At 42.1% G+C, this 16,763-nt stretch overlaps 1 protein-coding gene across 1 annotated transcript in view; it reads left to right on the top strand.

Annotated features, from left to right (window-relative positions):
- The first annotated feature begins 623 nt into the window (after positions 1 to 623).
- The window catches only part of LOC138354909 (uncharacterized), a 101,052-nt gene continuing 84,912 nt past the window's right edge, over positions 624 to 16,763 (top strand). The window contains exons 1-2 of the mRNA XM_069309388.1: positions 624 to 722; positions 1,137 to 1,463. Of these exons, the coding sequence (XP_069165489.1) occupies positions 624 to 722; positions 1,137 to 1,463 (426 nt within the window). The remainder of the gene's footprint in view (positions 723 to 1,136; positions 1,464 to 16,763) is intronic.

The following is a 16,763-nucleotide window of genomic DNA, read 5'->3' as shown; positions in this document are numbered from 1 at the left end:
GGGGCATATCAATGTAAAATTAATTAACTAGAGATGAGCAGGTGCTGGAGGAATGCACCAAGGCACAGTTACAGGCAATAGCAGACCATTTTGGAATAAAGCTGAGATCTGCCAGAGTGGGAGAAAGAAGACTGGAGATAATGGCACAGCTCAGGGCACGAGACGAAGCCTTGGGGGAGGAACGGCCACAAACACCTGCCAGTGTGGGAGAACACCTGAGCATTGGTGGGAGCAGCAGGGGATCCAGCGGCAGCAGGCACAGCGTTAAGCTGGAGATAATGAAGCTGCAGCTGGAAGCACAGCAGCGCAGAGAAGAGCGAGAAGCGCAGCTGAGGAGAGAAGAGGCACAGCAGCACAAAGAAGAGCGAGAAGCAGAAGCACAGCTGAAGCGTGAAGAGCGAGAAGCACAGTTGAAGCGTGAAGAGCGAGAAGCACAGCTGAAGCGTGAGGAGCGAGAAGCACAGCTGCGCAGGGAAGAACAAGAGCGAGAAGCACAGCTGCGCAGGGAAGAACGAGAGCGAGAAGCACAGCTGTGCAGGGAAGAACAAGAGCGAGAAGCACAGCTGCGCAGGGAAGAACGAGAGCGAGAAGAGCAGCAGCGCAAAGACGAGCTAGAAGCTAGAATGAGACAACAGGAGATAGAAGCTAACAAGGATGTGGAGCTGAGGCGAGCTGAACTAGAGATAGCTCCCCCTGCTCCGCCACAGCAAGAAGACCGCCGAGTGAGGGAGCGAGACCTGCCGGTCTTTGTACCAAATGAAGCCGAAGGTTTCTTCGACCACTTCGAAAGGGTTGCTGCTTTGAAGAGGTGGCCGAGGGCGGAGTGGGCGGAGCTAGTTCAAGGTAGGCTCACCGGTGAAGCTCGTGAAGCCTACAATATGCTCGACTTCCAAGAGTGCACCAACTACGATGCGGTAAAGAGAGCTGTGCTCCATTCTTTCAAGCTCACGCCGGAATGTTACAGGAAGAGGTTTAGGGAATGTACCCCTTCGCCAGGAAAATCTTATGCGGAAACGGCGAGGGACATGGAGAGAAAGTTCCTTAAGTGGCTGATGGACTCTGAAGGAGCGAGGTCGGTTGAAGAGGTCAAGGGGCTAATGGTCATGGAGAAGTTTATGTCCATGCTCTCTCCTTAGATCAGGGTGAGAGTAAAGGAGGCGGACATAAAGGACCTGAGGGCCGCAGCCGACAGAGCCGACATGCTGGAAGAAGCCTTACGCCCACGCCGAGAGGGACAGCACCGACCACCTGTATACTCCGGAAACAGTAGAAATTATAGGAGGACAGGAGCGAGTTCCCCCAAGTCCCACCTCTCAAGTTGGGACAACAGAGGATCGAAGGGTGCTGTGGAGTCGATAAAGAAGTACCAAGCTGAGAGCTCAGGAGCTGTTGCTGCGACAAAGGAGTCGACGAATGGTGCGAGAAAGACACACGGAGCGACGGCCTCTGGAGGCAGTGCTAAGGCGAGCAGTGGCGGATGGTCTCCGACGAGGAAGATACACTGTTACAATTGCGGAATATTCGGACACGTCGCGCGGGAATGCAGACGCCCTAAGCAGCGGGGGAACGTTGCTTTAGTGAGGTTCGAGGACCAGATGGCCGAGAGGGTGCGGGATGAACCCGTACTGAGTGGGGAGAAGAGAGTTCACCCATTCGTGTGTCAGGGAACCGTAAGGATAGGGGACGCAGACCCCATCCCGGTGAAGATATTAAGAGACACTGGGGCCGATTTTACCCTGGTGAGTGAAACCCTGTTCCCCGAGGGTTACGAGAGTACCAGTGTGGGGATGGCAAGTGTGACCACTGTGGGAGGCCCAGTGAGGATGCCCCCTACACCAGGTGACTCTGAATTCTGATTATGGCTGCCAGACCCTTGTGGTGGGGGTCTGTGCATCAATGCCCAAGATGGAGGCACAGGTCATCTTGGGAAATGACGCATGTGGAGGATATGTCCTTCCGAATCTCGTGAAAGGCGAGGAGTGCCTAGAGCGCTATAAGGAGACGGGCGGAGTGTTAGACGCCTGTGGGGACGAGAAGGGAATCGCCCCGGTGGCGTTCCCAGTTTGTGCTGTGATGCCGAGACAGCGCGAAGAACAAGGAGGTTGTGGATCTGATGGGGCTGAGGAGACGTCCGACAGCCTGGGAATCGATCACCTCTTCATAGGACCCAGAGAACGAGCGGAGGGCGAAGGCAGCCCGAATGGTGAGTTGCAGGTGACCCTCACCAGTTCTCTAGGGGTAGACCGCACTCGTCTTGGAGAGTTGCAGCAGATGGAGTTCCCCGAATTGATTCGTGAGGCCAAAGGAGGACGTGTAGGTCCTGAGAAGGCTACTCATTTTTACATACAGGACGGCATGCTGATGAGACAGTGGAGGCCTGTGAGGATGGAGGCCGGAGAAGAGTCTCTAAGTACGAGGCACCAGGTAGTGTTGCCGGCCCAGTGCAGAGCGGCAGTGTTGGACCTATCGCACTCCGTGGACTCTGCAGGTCACCTGGGGGTGACCAAGACGCTGCGAAAGATCAGGGAACACTTTTACTGGCCAGGTATGGACGCCGAGGTGAGGCGTTATTGTAAGACGTGCTTACCGTGCCAGAGGGCAGGGAAGAGCCAATCCGCAATACCGAAGGCCCCATTGATCCCTGTTCCGGCGTTTGGGCCTGCATTCGAGCGTCTGTTAGTCGACGGGGTGGGTCCGTTGCCGAGGACGAAGCGAGGGAATACCTACCTGATGACGATCATGTGTGCGTCCACCAGATTTCCAGAAGCCGTCCCGATGCGACGTTTGACGTCGAAAGGAGTAGCCGGGCAACTACAACGATTTTTCTCTTGGGTGGGGATGCCCAGAGAAATTCAGACAGACTGCGGAAGTATATTCCAGTCTAAGTGGTTCCGACAGACGGTGACAGGTTGGGGAGTGACTCAGATTCGGTCGTCGCCCTACCGACCGCAGTCGCAAGGGGCGATCGAAAGATTTCATTCCACCTTGAAGACCGTTCTGAGAGTGTTCTGCGCAGAACAGGGGGCTGAGTGGGATGAGGCAGTATACCCCGCGTTGTTTGCCATACGTAACGCGGTGGTGGAATCGTTAGGTTTCTCACCTTTCCAGCTGGTGTATGGACACGAGGTGCGAAGTCCTCTGTCCATGCTGAAGGAGCAATGGACACCGGGAGTGACCGTGGGAACGGTCGATGAATATGTCCAAAAGTTCAAAGAGCGTCTCACTCTAGCAAAGGAACTAGCTGGGAAACATCTGAAGGAGGCGCAGCGTAAGATGTCGGAGTGGTATGACAAGAGAGCTACGCCGAGGGAGTTCCAGGTCGGGTCCCAGGTGATGGTTTTGCTGCCGGGTAAAGGTAGGGTGACCGAGTCGCGGTTCGAGGGACCATACCGGGTGCTGCGGCGGTTGGGTCCTGTATCGTATGAAATTGGGAAGCCGGATAGACCCCGCAAGAAACAGGTGTGTCACGTAGACCGCCTGAAACCTTTCTTCCCTGTGGAAGGAGGAGCCGCCAGGCAGGACGGAACGGTGACCCAAGACCCCCAGCAGAAGACGGTTCTGAGCGTGCAGGTGGACCAGGAACTTCCGGAGGAGGAAGGAAAGTGGCCCAGGGCGGACGGCACCCGTCTCACCAACACTGAGAGTCTGGCGAAGATCGAGGACAAGCTACTACATCTGGAAGGGCAAAGAGCGCGGACCTGACGAACCTACTGAGGGAGAATGCCTCCCTCTTTACCGACGTGCCCCGACGACACAAGAGTGTAACGCACGAAGTAGAAGTGAGGGACGCCAGGCCCGTCAAGCAGAGCGCATATAGGGTGAGCCCGGAGAAGCGAGAGCTGATGAGAAAGGAGGTGGAGTATCTCCTTGAGAACGACCTTGCGGAGCCCAGTAAAAGTGAGTGGAGTTCCCCATGCTTGTTGGTGAGGAAAAGCGACGGTACCTTCCGCTTTTGTACAGATTACAGGAGGGTGAACTCCATCACAGTGGCAGATTCTCACCCCATGCCAAGAGTGAGCGATTGCATTGACCAGGTGGGCAGTGCAAGGTACGTATCCAAGGTCGATCTGCTCAAGGGGTACTACCAGATCTCTTTGACTCCTGAGGCCAGGAAAATATCAGCTTTCGCAACTCCTGATGGGCTGTACCAATACAAAGTGTTACCCTTTGGAATGAAAAACAGCGGTAGCTGTTTCCAGCGCATGATGAATGAGTTGTTAAAGGGTGCCGCAGGCTGCACAGTATACATCGATGACATCGTCGTGTACGCCGACGATTGGAAGACGCATCTGGAGAGACTCGAGGAATTGTTTAGAAGGCTAGAGGAGGCTAACTTGACTGTAAATTTGGCCAAGAGCGAGTTTGGGAAGGCTCACTTAGAGTACCTTGGTTTCGTCATCGGCCAAGGTGAAGTCACCCCTGTAGATCACAAAGTATCAGCCATTAAGGAATACCCCGTGCCCAGAACGCGTAAAGAATTGCTAAGGTATCTCGGGATGATAGGGTACTATAGTGGGTTCTGCAGGAATTTGTCCACGGTAGCGCATCCCCTGACCGAGCTACTCTCCAAGAATGTACGATGGAGATGGGGAGAGGCCTGCCAAGAGTCTTTTGAGAAGACCAAGAAATTGTTGACGGAGGCCCCGGTATTAATATCCCCAGATTTCGCAGCCGGATTCATCCTGTACGTAGACGCCAGCGACGTTGGGATGGGGGCCATGTTGGCTCAAGGGAGGAGTGGGGTACATAGGCCAGTAGCGTTCTACTCGAAGAAGTTTGTAAAATACCAGTGGGCCTATAGTACCGTTGAGAAGGAGGCATTGGCGCTAGTTATGGCCCTGAAGCACTTCGATGTGTACGTGGGAGGAGGGGCGAGACCTGTTCTGGTGTTCACAGATCACAACCCTCTCACCTTTTTGTACAAAATGAAGAACTCCAACCAACGTCTGACGAGGTGGGCGTTGTTACTGCAAGAGTACCGGCTGGAAATCAAGCACATCAAGGGGAAGGACAACGTAGTAGCAGATGCCCTGTCCCGTATACACTAACCAGTCATGACTCTTATTTTAAGGGGAGGGGTATGTGACGGTGTTCCCCCCCTTATATTTCTCCCACGCCTGCAGTAAGAGTCATGTCCACTTTACCCAAGCGTTCTCTACGTCGCAGGCATCAATTTGGTATATGTGGGAGAGTGGAGTGTTCTCGGAGTGCCGAGAAATTTATAAAACAATAGTATTTTGGCCTGTCGTTTAGGCCCTTTAGGAAGTCAAGATGGCGCTGGCTCTCCTGTTTCCCCGCCAAAACTGTGTGACGTCAGTGACACCGGATTGGTCACCGACAGCAATGTGGCACAGGGAGCCAATGAAAACCTCCCGTGGCGAATGTGACGTCACGAAGGAAGGGGGGTTCGGTCAGCGCGCCGCGTTGGCGCCATCAGTCAGACACGACACGTCAAGGAGGTTGGACGTGCGAAGATTGGTCCTGTCAGTTTGACAGTTGTTTCCCGCTCCCATGGATTTTACGCGTCACCTGAAGTCTGCCAGTACTCTGTGAGGTCTTCCTTCGTTACTGTGTTGAACCAGAGAGGGAATCGACGGATATTGAGCAACAAGTGCTCCAGGACAGGTACTGTGCAAGAAGAAGTGAAGTCTGTGCAGCGACGTATGCGACGTCTGAGGCAGTTCACCCATTTGTGACGGCGTAGTGGCTGAATAGAGCCACTGGGAAGCAGAGGAAGAAAGAAACTACTTGGGAATCCGAACGACTGCAGCCGAGAAGTAGGCGGGCAGCCGTAGCTGGGAGGAGAAGTCGACGGCCGGGAGACCGACTCCAACCCTACAAGAAGTCGAGGAGGAGCACGGACCTGCTGGGAGAAGGCACGGAGACGACGCGCTTACGGTGGGACATTGATTGAGTTCCTGGAGGACACGACAGTGTGTGTGTGGGGGCGTTCCCGACACAAGGCAGGAGCCAGGACCAGGAGCTACAACTCAACTCTCATCGGAGGATAGGTGGAAGTAGGTGGTTCTAGTTTCCCTCCCAATTCCCCTTTAGTCAGCTATATTATTCAGCTATATATTTAGCCTGAGGATTTTGTATGTCGTGAGCAGGGCTCACCTATGTCACATTAAGGCACCAGTGTGCAGAGTAGTACTATCAAGAGTACTCACGATACATATATATATTATTATTGGTGTGTACAGGCACCCGGAGTAATTGATGAATTTACTGTGTTGAGAATGTCTTTCATGAGACTTTAATGTAATCATATAGTGATAGAATATATATAATATTATGCCAGTATTTGGAAGTTAGGCTATGTGCCCAGTAACTATTTTATTACCATTATTGATGTCTGATTCATCTATGTATAATATATGTCTATGCTCGTGCATTGAATAATCATTCATGTGTGCAGTGATTAATTGTGTTATCGCCCACGAAAGGAAATACTGAGAACTACAGTGTTAAATACTTCATAAGTTATCATTGAATGAAGGGCAGTGTGTAATATCATGACAGTGAATTATTGTCGCATTTATTATAATATATTTGTTTGAGCCCAAGATCAGTGTAGCGAAGTAATACGTGCTATTGACGCAAATATCGAGTGTTCGAACTTCTAGTGATCTTTGAGAACTTAAAGAAACAGCGCGCGTGACGCCAGAGAAACGAGCAATAAACATTCGCGCGGGGGAAGGCGCCCAGCTGATTTTGACAGTGACGAGAGGGGGAGTGTTGCCAACTTAACGAGTGCATATTATACGTGGGAACGAACGACTCCCGCCTGGATCAGCTGATTGTTTATTGATATGACCTTGTGATGTTTTTGAATAAGTTTTAAGTAAAATACAAAATACATTTGTGTTTATATCATCCCCTCCATATATCTTGTGGCTATATAATACCTGAAAGCAGAGAGTGACAGAAGTAAATACCTGCCTGATATCCTGATCTATTGAGTGTGTCCTTGCCACGGTTACCACAACTCAACAAATCCACTGACGTGTTACTGGACACCGAAAACACCAGTTGGCGACCTTGTGGTTAATAGTAGAGCCCTATTGTTGGGGCGGGCACATAACAGTTAAGTGAACGAGTTGTGTTCCCACTCCTTCTCAATCAGAGGCTGGTTGGGATTGACTGGGATACTCTCCTGGCGTACAGTGGCGCCGCGAGGATAGAGTGAAGACCCGCAGGGCTACGGTGAGTGACCTTGAGTTTAACTGTTGCTCACACCCCCGAGAGAGTGGAACCTAAACCCTAACAATATATATATATATGTCGTACCTAGTAGCCAGAACTCACTTTTCAGCCTACGATGCAAGGCCCGATTTGCCTAATAAGCCAAGTTTCCTGAATTAATATATTTTCTCTAATTTTTTTCTTATGAAATGATAAAGCTACCCATTTCATTATGTATGAGGTCAATTTTTTTTTATTGGAGTTAAAAATAACGTAGATATATGACCGAACCTAACCAACCCTACCTAACCTAACCTATTTTTATAGGTTAGGTTAGGTTAGGTAGCCGAAAAAGTTAGGTTAGGTTAGGTTAGGTTAGGTAGGTTAGGTAGTCGAAAAACAATTAATTCATGAAAACTTGGCTTATTAGGCAAATCGTGCCTTGTATAGTAGGCTGAGAAGTGCGTTCTGGCTACTAGGTACGACATATATATATATATATATATATATATATATATATATATATACATATGTCGTACCTAGTAGCCAGAACTCACTTCTCAGCCTACTATTCAAGGCCCGATTTGCCTAATAAGCCAAGTTTTCCTGAATTAATATATTTACTATAATTTTTTTCTTATGAAATGATAAAGCAACCCTTTTCTCTATGTATGAGGTCAATTTTTTTTTATTGGAGTTAAAATTAACGTAGATATATGACCGAACCTAACCAACCCTACCTAACCTAACCTAACCTATATTTATAGGTAAGGTTAGGTTAGGTAGCCAAAAAAAGCTAGGTTAGGTTAGGTTAGGTAGGTTAGGTAGACGAAAAAACATTAATTCATGAAAACTTGGCTTATTAGGCAAATCGGGCCTTGAATAGTAGGCTGAGAAGTGCGTTCTGGCTATTAGGTACGACATATATATATATATATATATATATATATATATATATATATATATATATATATATATATATATATATATATATATATATATATATATATATATATATATTATTAAATATGACCGAAAAAGTAAGATTAATAATTCTAACACGAATTTTCTCAATCTTTTGTACATTACGCTTCACTGTTGGAGGTAAATCAAAAATCACTTCTCCAAAATTCATTTTTATTTCTAGTCTGACGCGACACGGGCGCGTTTCGTAAAACTTATTACATTTTCAAAGACTTCACAAATACACAACTGATTAGAACTTGCGTTTCTCTGATTTTATATCTACATTTGAGTGAGGTGGGAAGGGTGATGTGGCATTAACACAAGACAGAACACTAGGGGATATTAATAGGGTATTAAAAGTATCAACACAAGACAGAACAGAAACAATGGGTATTGAATAGAAGTGTTTGTAGAAAGCCTATTGGTCCATATTTCTTGATGCTTCTATATTGGAGCGGAGTCTTGAGGTGGGTAGAATATAGTTGTGCAATAATTGGCTGTTGATTGCTGGTGTTGACTTCTTGATGTGTAGTGCCTCGCAAACGTCAAGCCGCCTGCTATCGCTGTATCTATCGATGATTTCTGTGTTGTTTACTAGGATTTCTCTGGCGATGGTTTGGTTATGGGAAGAGATTATATGTTCCTTAATGGAGCCCTGTTGCTTATGCATCGTTAAACGCCTAGAAAGAGATGTTGTTGTCTTGCCTATATACTGGGTTTTTTGGAGCTTACAGTCCCCAAGTGGGCATTTGAAGGCATAGACGACGTTAGTCTCTTTTAAAGCGTTCTGTTTTGTGTCTGGAGAGTTTCTCATGAGTAGGCTGGCCGTTTTTCTGGTTTTATAGTAAATCGTCAGTTGTATCCTCTGATTTTTGTCTGTAGGGATAACGTTTCTATTAACAATATCTTTCAGGACCCTTTCCTCCGTTTTATGAGCTGTGGAAAAGAAGTTCCTGTAAAATAGTCTAATAGGGGGTATAGGTGTTGTGTTAGTTGTCTCTTCGGAGGTTGCATGGCTTTTCACTTTCCTTCTTATGATGTCTTCGATGAAACCATTGGAGAAGCCGTTATTGACTAGGACCTGCCTTACCCTACAGAGTTCTTCGTCGACTTGCTTCCATTCTGAGCTGTGGCTGAGAGCACGGTCGACGTATGCGACGTAAGCTCCAAAAAACCCAGTATATAGGCAAGACAACAACATCTCTTTCTAGGCGTTTAACGATGCATAAGCAACAGGGCTCCATTAAGGAACATATAATCTCTTCCCATAACCAAACCATCGCCAGAGAAATCCTAGTAAACAACACAGAAATCATCGATAGATACAGCGATAGCAGGCGGCTTGACGTTTGCGAGGCACTACACATCAAGAAGTCAACACCAGCAATCAACAGCCAATTATTGCACAACTATATTCTACCCACCTCAAGACTCCGCTCCAATATAGAAGCATCAAGAAATATGGACCAATAGGCTTTCTACAAACACTTCTATTCAATACCCATTGTTTCTGTTCTGTCTTGTGTTGATACTTTTAATACCCTATTAATATCCCCTAGTGTTCTGTCTTGTGTTAATGCCACATCACCCTTCCCACGTCACTCAAATGTAGATATAAAATCAGAGAAACGCAAGTTCTAATCAGTTGTGTAAATTGTGAAGTCTTTGAAAATGTAATAAGTTTTACGAAACGCGCCCGTGTCGCGTCAGACTAGAAATAAAAATGAATTTTGGAGAAGTGATTTTTGATTTACCTCCAACAGTGAAGCGTAATGTACGAAAGATTGAGAAAATTCGTGTTAGAATTATTAATCTTACTTTTTCGGTCATATTTAATAATATATGTCTACAGGAAAGACTGCTACCAAAATATACTAATATATATATATATATATATATATATATATTATATATATATATATAATATATATATATATATATATATATATATATATGATAATATTCTACAAAAATATTCTACCCTGATAATATTCTACAAAACCAAGAAGACTTCCGAACTCCTTATCAAAAACAGCCCGAAGCCGACGGAGAACCCTCTACAGCAGTCAAGCGTTGTATACATGTACACTTGCCCCCACGAAGGATGTAACCTTCAATGTAAGTACATAGGTATGACGTCGACCAAGCTGACGAGGCGTTTGACATGCCATCTTCAATCTGGTGCCCCTAGGAATCACATGAGACAAGCCCATGACATTACTCTAACAAGAGAAATGTTGAACAAGAATACTTGCATAATAGACAAAACCCAAGATTCAAGAAGATTACAAATTCTTGAGGCAATTCACATAAGAATAGAGCGACCTACCATGAACACCCAAATCACGGAACTATTTACTCTACCCACCATGAGAGTAAGGACAAGACAAGAACATATCGATGCCAACACAGAAGACAATGTCCAACATAACAGGCCAATTACACTGGATTAATCTTTGTGTTTAGATAGGAGATGCCTCGTATGGGCCAATAAGCCTTCTGCAGCCCCTATGTTTATCCCTTATGTATCCCCCCATGTTTTCACCTTCATTGTATTATCACCTGACCTAATGCGGGTATAAAATCAACTAGTATTGTAAGATCTGTTCACTTGAGAATGAACCATGGAGGTTCGAAACGTCGTGCAAATTATACAAATAAGTGTAATACACTCTATAGTAAATCACTTCTTTTCTTCACCTTAAAAGTACGAAAATGAGTTTTGGAGAACTCCTATTTCAATTAAGCCCTGATGCTAAGAAAATAGTTAGAGGGATAGAAGCCCTAAACCAGAAAATAATAAATACAGAATATGCGGTCATATTCAATGAAACATGTTTGAAAGAAAACCTGCTGCCAGTATACACCAATATATATATATATATATATATATATATATATATATATATATATATGTGTGTGTATATCACGAAAATAAACACGTGATTAAGAATGTGACAATGTCAGACCACGGATGAAAAATGAAACAGGAAATTTCCTTAAGTACTTTCGTATATTAAATACATCTTCAGAAGGTCATTTTACAGATCGAGTGATGGGTATAAATAGGCAGGAAGGAGTGGTGAAGTAAGGTGAGGTACAATACTTGGACAACGCAGACGGCCCATTGGCCCATCAGATGCACCCAATTGACACATCCGATGTAGCCCAATGGCCCATCTGATACAGCAGACATACAAGCATAATATATAGGTAATTATAACTTAAAGAAGTAAATATATACAATAAATTAGTGAGACAAATGTTTTTCAATGATTCTACTTAAATCGCCCTTTAGCTGATCTATTAGAAATGGATCTAAGTTATATAGACCACTGCTAATATTCAAATTACTTTCTTTGGTGATCTGTATCAAAGCAGATTCAATTATGTTTCTGTTATAGGTGCTTTTACAATTTGTTATTGAAGAAGCACTCTCCCAATCAATTTGGTGAGCTTTTTCTGACAAATGCACAAACAAAGCATTAGACAATTGGCCATGTCTTACAGAGTATTTATGTTGCGATATTCTACATTTTAAATCTTTAGATGTTTGCCCGACATAGAACTTATTACATTCCTTACAAGGTATTTTATAAATGACGCAATTATCACTACGAGGGCTGTTCCTTACTAATAGCTTACCAACAGTGTTTTCGTAGCTAAACATTACATCTATATTAAAAAGTTTCAAGGCCTTGACAATATTCTCAAACCCAGAGAAATATGGTAAACATAACACATTCTTTGGGCGAATCCTTTCACTGCATACATTATTATAATATGTACGACGAGCTTTGTTACGACAAACTTCCAAAAAATTCAGTGGGTAACAAAGCTTAAGACCAATCGAATCAATATTCTTAAATTCTTCATCTAAGAATTCTGGACTCACAACTCGAAGAGCTCTTAGATACATTGAAGAAAAAATTGACTTTTTTACATTGTATTTATGCCCTGAAAAATAATGAACATAAGATAAATTGTTCGTAGGTTTTCTGTAAACACTAAACTTTAATGAAGAGTTTTCCCTATGAATAAGCACATCTAAGAATGGCAAACATTTATCAATTTCAGTCTCCATACTAAATTTTATGGAGGTGACTTGGTCATTAAGTTTGGCTACAAATTCGTCTGTGTTTACATCTGAAGGCCAAATACACAAGATATCATCAACATATCTAAACCAAGGAATGATTCCAGGAGTTATTTTTGAAACAAATTTCTTTTCAAAGAATTCCATGTACAGGTTTGAGAGCAATGGCGATAGAGGATTCCCCATTGCCATTCCAAAAGTCTGTAAATAATACTCATTATTAAAGGTAAATTTACATTCTTTAATGCACAACTTAACAAGACTGACAATAATATCGTCAGAAAGAGATAAGTCATGGCTCATTAGTTCACGAGCAAGATAATCGAGAATATCATCGACCGGTACCTTTGTGAACAAGGAACAAACGTCAAAACTGATTAACTTTACATCAGGAGTGACAGGAACACTACTCAATTTGTTAACTAAATCAAGAGAATTTGTCAAATGAGAAGAGGAGATAGTTCCTAACAAAGGGGACAAGATTTTGGTAAGCCATTTGGAGAGTTTGTAAGAAATGGATCCCACAGAACTGATGATAGGTCTCATGGGATTGTTAGGCTTATGCGTCTTGACAAGACCATATAGATATGGTAATGAAGGTGATGAAGTGGTAAATTGATTAAGAAGATCTTTATGTTTACTTAACAACTTCCTCAAGCTACTATTGAAGAACTTGATGATGTCCTCAAGAGGACTTGAAACTTTTTAATATAGATGTAATGTTTAGCTACGAAAATACTGTTGGTAAGCTATTAGTAAGGAACAGCCCTCGTAGTGATAATTGCGTCATTTATAAAATACCTTGTAAGGAATGTAATAAGTTCTATGTCGGGCAAACATCTAAAGATTTAAAATGTAGAATATCGCAACATAAATACTCTGTAAGACATGGCCAATTGTCTAATGCTTTGTTTGTGCATTTGTCAGAAAAAGCTCACCAAATTGATTGGGAGAGTGCTTCTTCAATAACAAATTGTAAAAGCACCTATAACAGAAACATAATTGAATCTGCTTTGATACAGATCACCAAAGAAAGTAATTTGAATATTAGCAGTGGTCTATATAACTTAGATCCATTTCTAATAGATCAGCTAAAGGGCGATTTAAGTAGAATCATTGAAAAACATTTGTCTCACTAATTTATTGTATATATTTACTTCTTTAAGTTATAATTACCTATATATTATGCTTGTATGTCTGCTGTATCAGATGGGCCATTGGGCTACATCGGATGTGTCAATTGGGTGCATCTGATGGGCCAATGGGCCGTCTGCGTTGTCCAAGTATTGTACCTCACCTTACTTCACCACTCCTTCCTGCCTATTTATACCCATCACTCGATCTGTAAAATGACCTTCTGAAGATGTATTTAATATACGAAAGTACTTAAGGAAATTTCCTGTTTCATTTTTCATCCGTGGTCTGACATTGTCATATATATATATATATATATATATATATATATATATATATATATATATATATATATATATATATATATATATATATATATATATATATATATATATATATATATATATATATATATATATATATATATATATATATATATATATATATATATATATATATATATATATATAGATATATATATATATATATATATATATATATAGATATATATATATATATATATATATATATATATATAGATATATATATATATATATATATATATATATATATATATAGATATATAGATATATATATATATATATATATATATATATATATATATATATATATATATATATGTATATATATATATGTATATATATATATGTATATATATATATATATATGTATATATATATATATACATATATATATATATATATATATATATATACATATATATATATATATATATATATATATATATATATATATATATATATGTATATATATATATATATATATATATATATATATATATATATATATATATATATATATATATATATATATTATTAAATATGACCGAAAAAGTAAGATTAATAATTCTAACACGAATTTTCTCAATCTTTCGTACATTTCGTTTCACTGTTGGAGGTAAATCAAAAATCAATTCTCCAAAATTCATTTTTATTTCTAGTCTGACGCGACACGAGCGCGTTTCGTAAAACTTATTACATTTTCAAAGACTTTAGTTCACAAATACACAACTGAATAGAACTTACGCATCTCCGATTTTATATCTACATTTGAGTGAGGTGGAAGGGGTGATGTGGCATTAACACAAGACAGAACAAGATGTGGTATTAATAGGGTATTAATTTCATCAACACAAGACAGAACAAGAGTATTAATAGGGTATTAATTTCATCAACACAAGACAGAACACGAAAGAATGGATATTGAATAGAAGTGTTTGTAGAAAGCCTATTGGTCCATATTTCTTGATGCTTCTATATTGGAGCGGAGTCTTGAGGTGGGTAGAATATAGTTGTGCAATAATTGGCTGTTGATTGCTGGTGTTGACTTCTTGATGTGTAGTGCCTCGCAAACGTCAAGCCGCCTGCTATCGCTGTATCTATCGATGATTTCTGTGTTGTTTACTAGGATTTCTCTGGCGATGGTTTGGTTGTGGGAAGAGATTATATGTTGCTTATGCATCGTTAAACGCCTAGAAAGAGATCTTATTGTCTTGCCTATATACTGGGTTTTTTGGAGCTTACAGTCCCCAAGAGGGCATTTGAAGGCATAGACGACGTTAGTCTCTTTTAAAGCGTTCTGTTTTGTGTCTGGAGAGTTTCTCGTGAGTAGGCTGGCCGTTTTTCTGGTTTTATAGTAAATCGTCAGTTGTATCCTCTGATTTTTGTCTGTAGGGATAACGTTTCTATTAACAATATCTTTCAGGACCCTTTCCTCCTTTTTATGAGCTGTGGAAAAGAAGTTCCTGTAAAATAGTCTAATAGGGGGTATAGGTGTTGTGTTAGTTGTCTCTTCAGAGGTTGCATGGCTTTTCACTTTCCTTCTTATGATGTCTTCGACGAAACCATTGGAGAAGCCGTTATTGACTAGGACCTGCCTTACCCTACAGAGTTCTTTGTCGACTTGCTTCTATTCTGAGCTGTGGCTGAGAGCACGGTCGACATATGCGTTAACAACACTCCTCTTGTACCTGTCTGGGCAGTCGCTGTTGGCATTTAGGCACATTCCTATGTTTGTTTCCTTAGTGTAGACTGCAGTGTGGAAACCTCCGCCCTTTTCCATGACTGTTACATCTAGAAAGGGCAGCTTCCCATCCTTTTCCATCTCGTAAGTGAAACGCAGCACGGAACTCTGCTCAAATGCCTCCTTCAGCTCCTGCAGATGTCTGACATCAGGTACCTGTGTGAAAATGTCGTCAACATACCTGCAGTATATGGCCGGTTTCATATTCATGTCGACTAAGACTTTTTGCTCGATGGTACCCATGTAGAAGTTTGCAAACAGGACACCTAGGGGAGAACCCATGGCGACCCCATCTACTTGCTTATACATGTGCCCATCCGGGCTCAAGAAGGGTGCCTCTTTAGTACAAGCTTGGAGTAGTTTCCTCAGAATATTTTCTGGTATGTCAAGAGGATACAACTGACGATTTACTATAAAACCAGAAAAACGGCCAGCCTACTCATGAGAAACTCTCCAGACACAAAACAGAACGCTTTAAAAGAGACTAACGTCGTCTATGCCTTCAAATGCCCTCTTGGGGACTGTAAGCTCCAAAAAACCCAGTATATAGGCAAGACAACAACATCTCTTTCTAGGCGTTTAACGATGCATAAGCAACAGGGCTCCATTAAGGAACATATAATCTCTTCCCACAACCAAACCATCGCCAGAGAAATCCTAGTAAACAACACAGAAATCCTCGATAGATACAGCGATAGCAGGAGGCTTGACGTTTGCGAGGCAGTACACATCAAGAAGTCAACACCAGCAATCAACAGCCAATTATTGCACAACTATATTCTACCCACCTCAAGACTCCGCTCCAATATAGAAGTATCAAGAAATATGGACCAATAGGCTTTCTACAAACACTTCTATTCAATATCCATTGTTTCGTGTTCTGTCTTGTGTTGATGAAATTAATACCCTATTAATACTCTTGTTCTGTCTTGTGTTGATGAAATTAATACCCTATTAATACAACATCTTGTTCTGTCTTGTGTTAATGCCACATCACCCCTTCCACCTCACTCAAATGTAGATATAAAATCGGAGATGCGTAAGTTCTATTCAGTTGTGTATTTGTGAACTAAAGTCTTTGAAAATGTAATAAGTTTTACGAAACGCGCTCGTGTCGCGTCAGACTAGAAATAAAAATGAATTTTGGAGAATTGATTTTTGATTTACCTCCAACAGTGAAACGAAATGTACGAAAGATTGAGAAAATTCGTGTTAGAATTATTAATCTTACTTTTTCGGTCATATTTAATAATATATGTCTACAGGAAAGACTGCTACCAAAATATACTAATATATATATATATATATATATATATAT

Source organism: Procambarus clarkii, chromosome 65 (assembly GCF_040958095.1).
Source record: "Procambarus clarkii isolate CNS0578487 chromosome 65, FALCON_Pclarkii_2.0, whole genome shotgun sequence".
NCBI lineage: Eukaryota > Metazoa > Arthropoda > Malacostraca > Decapoda > Cambaridae > Procambarus > Procambarus clarkii.
This window is presented reverse-complemented; position numbering and strand designations above follow the sequence as displayed.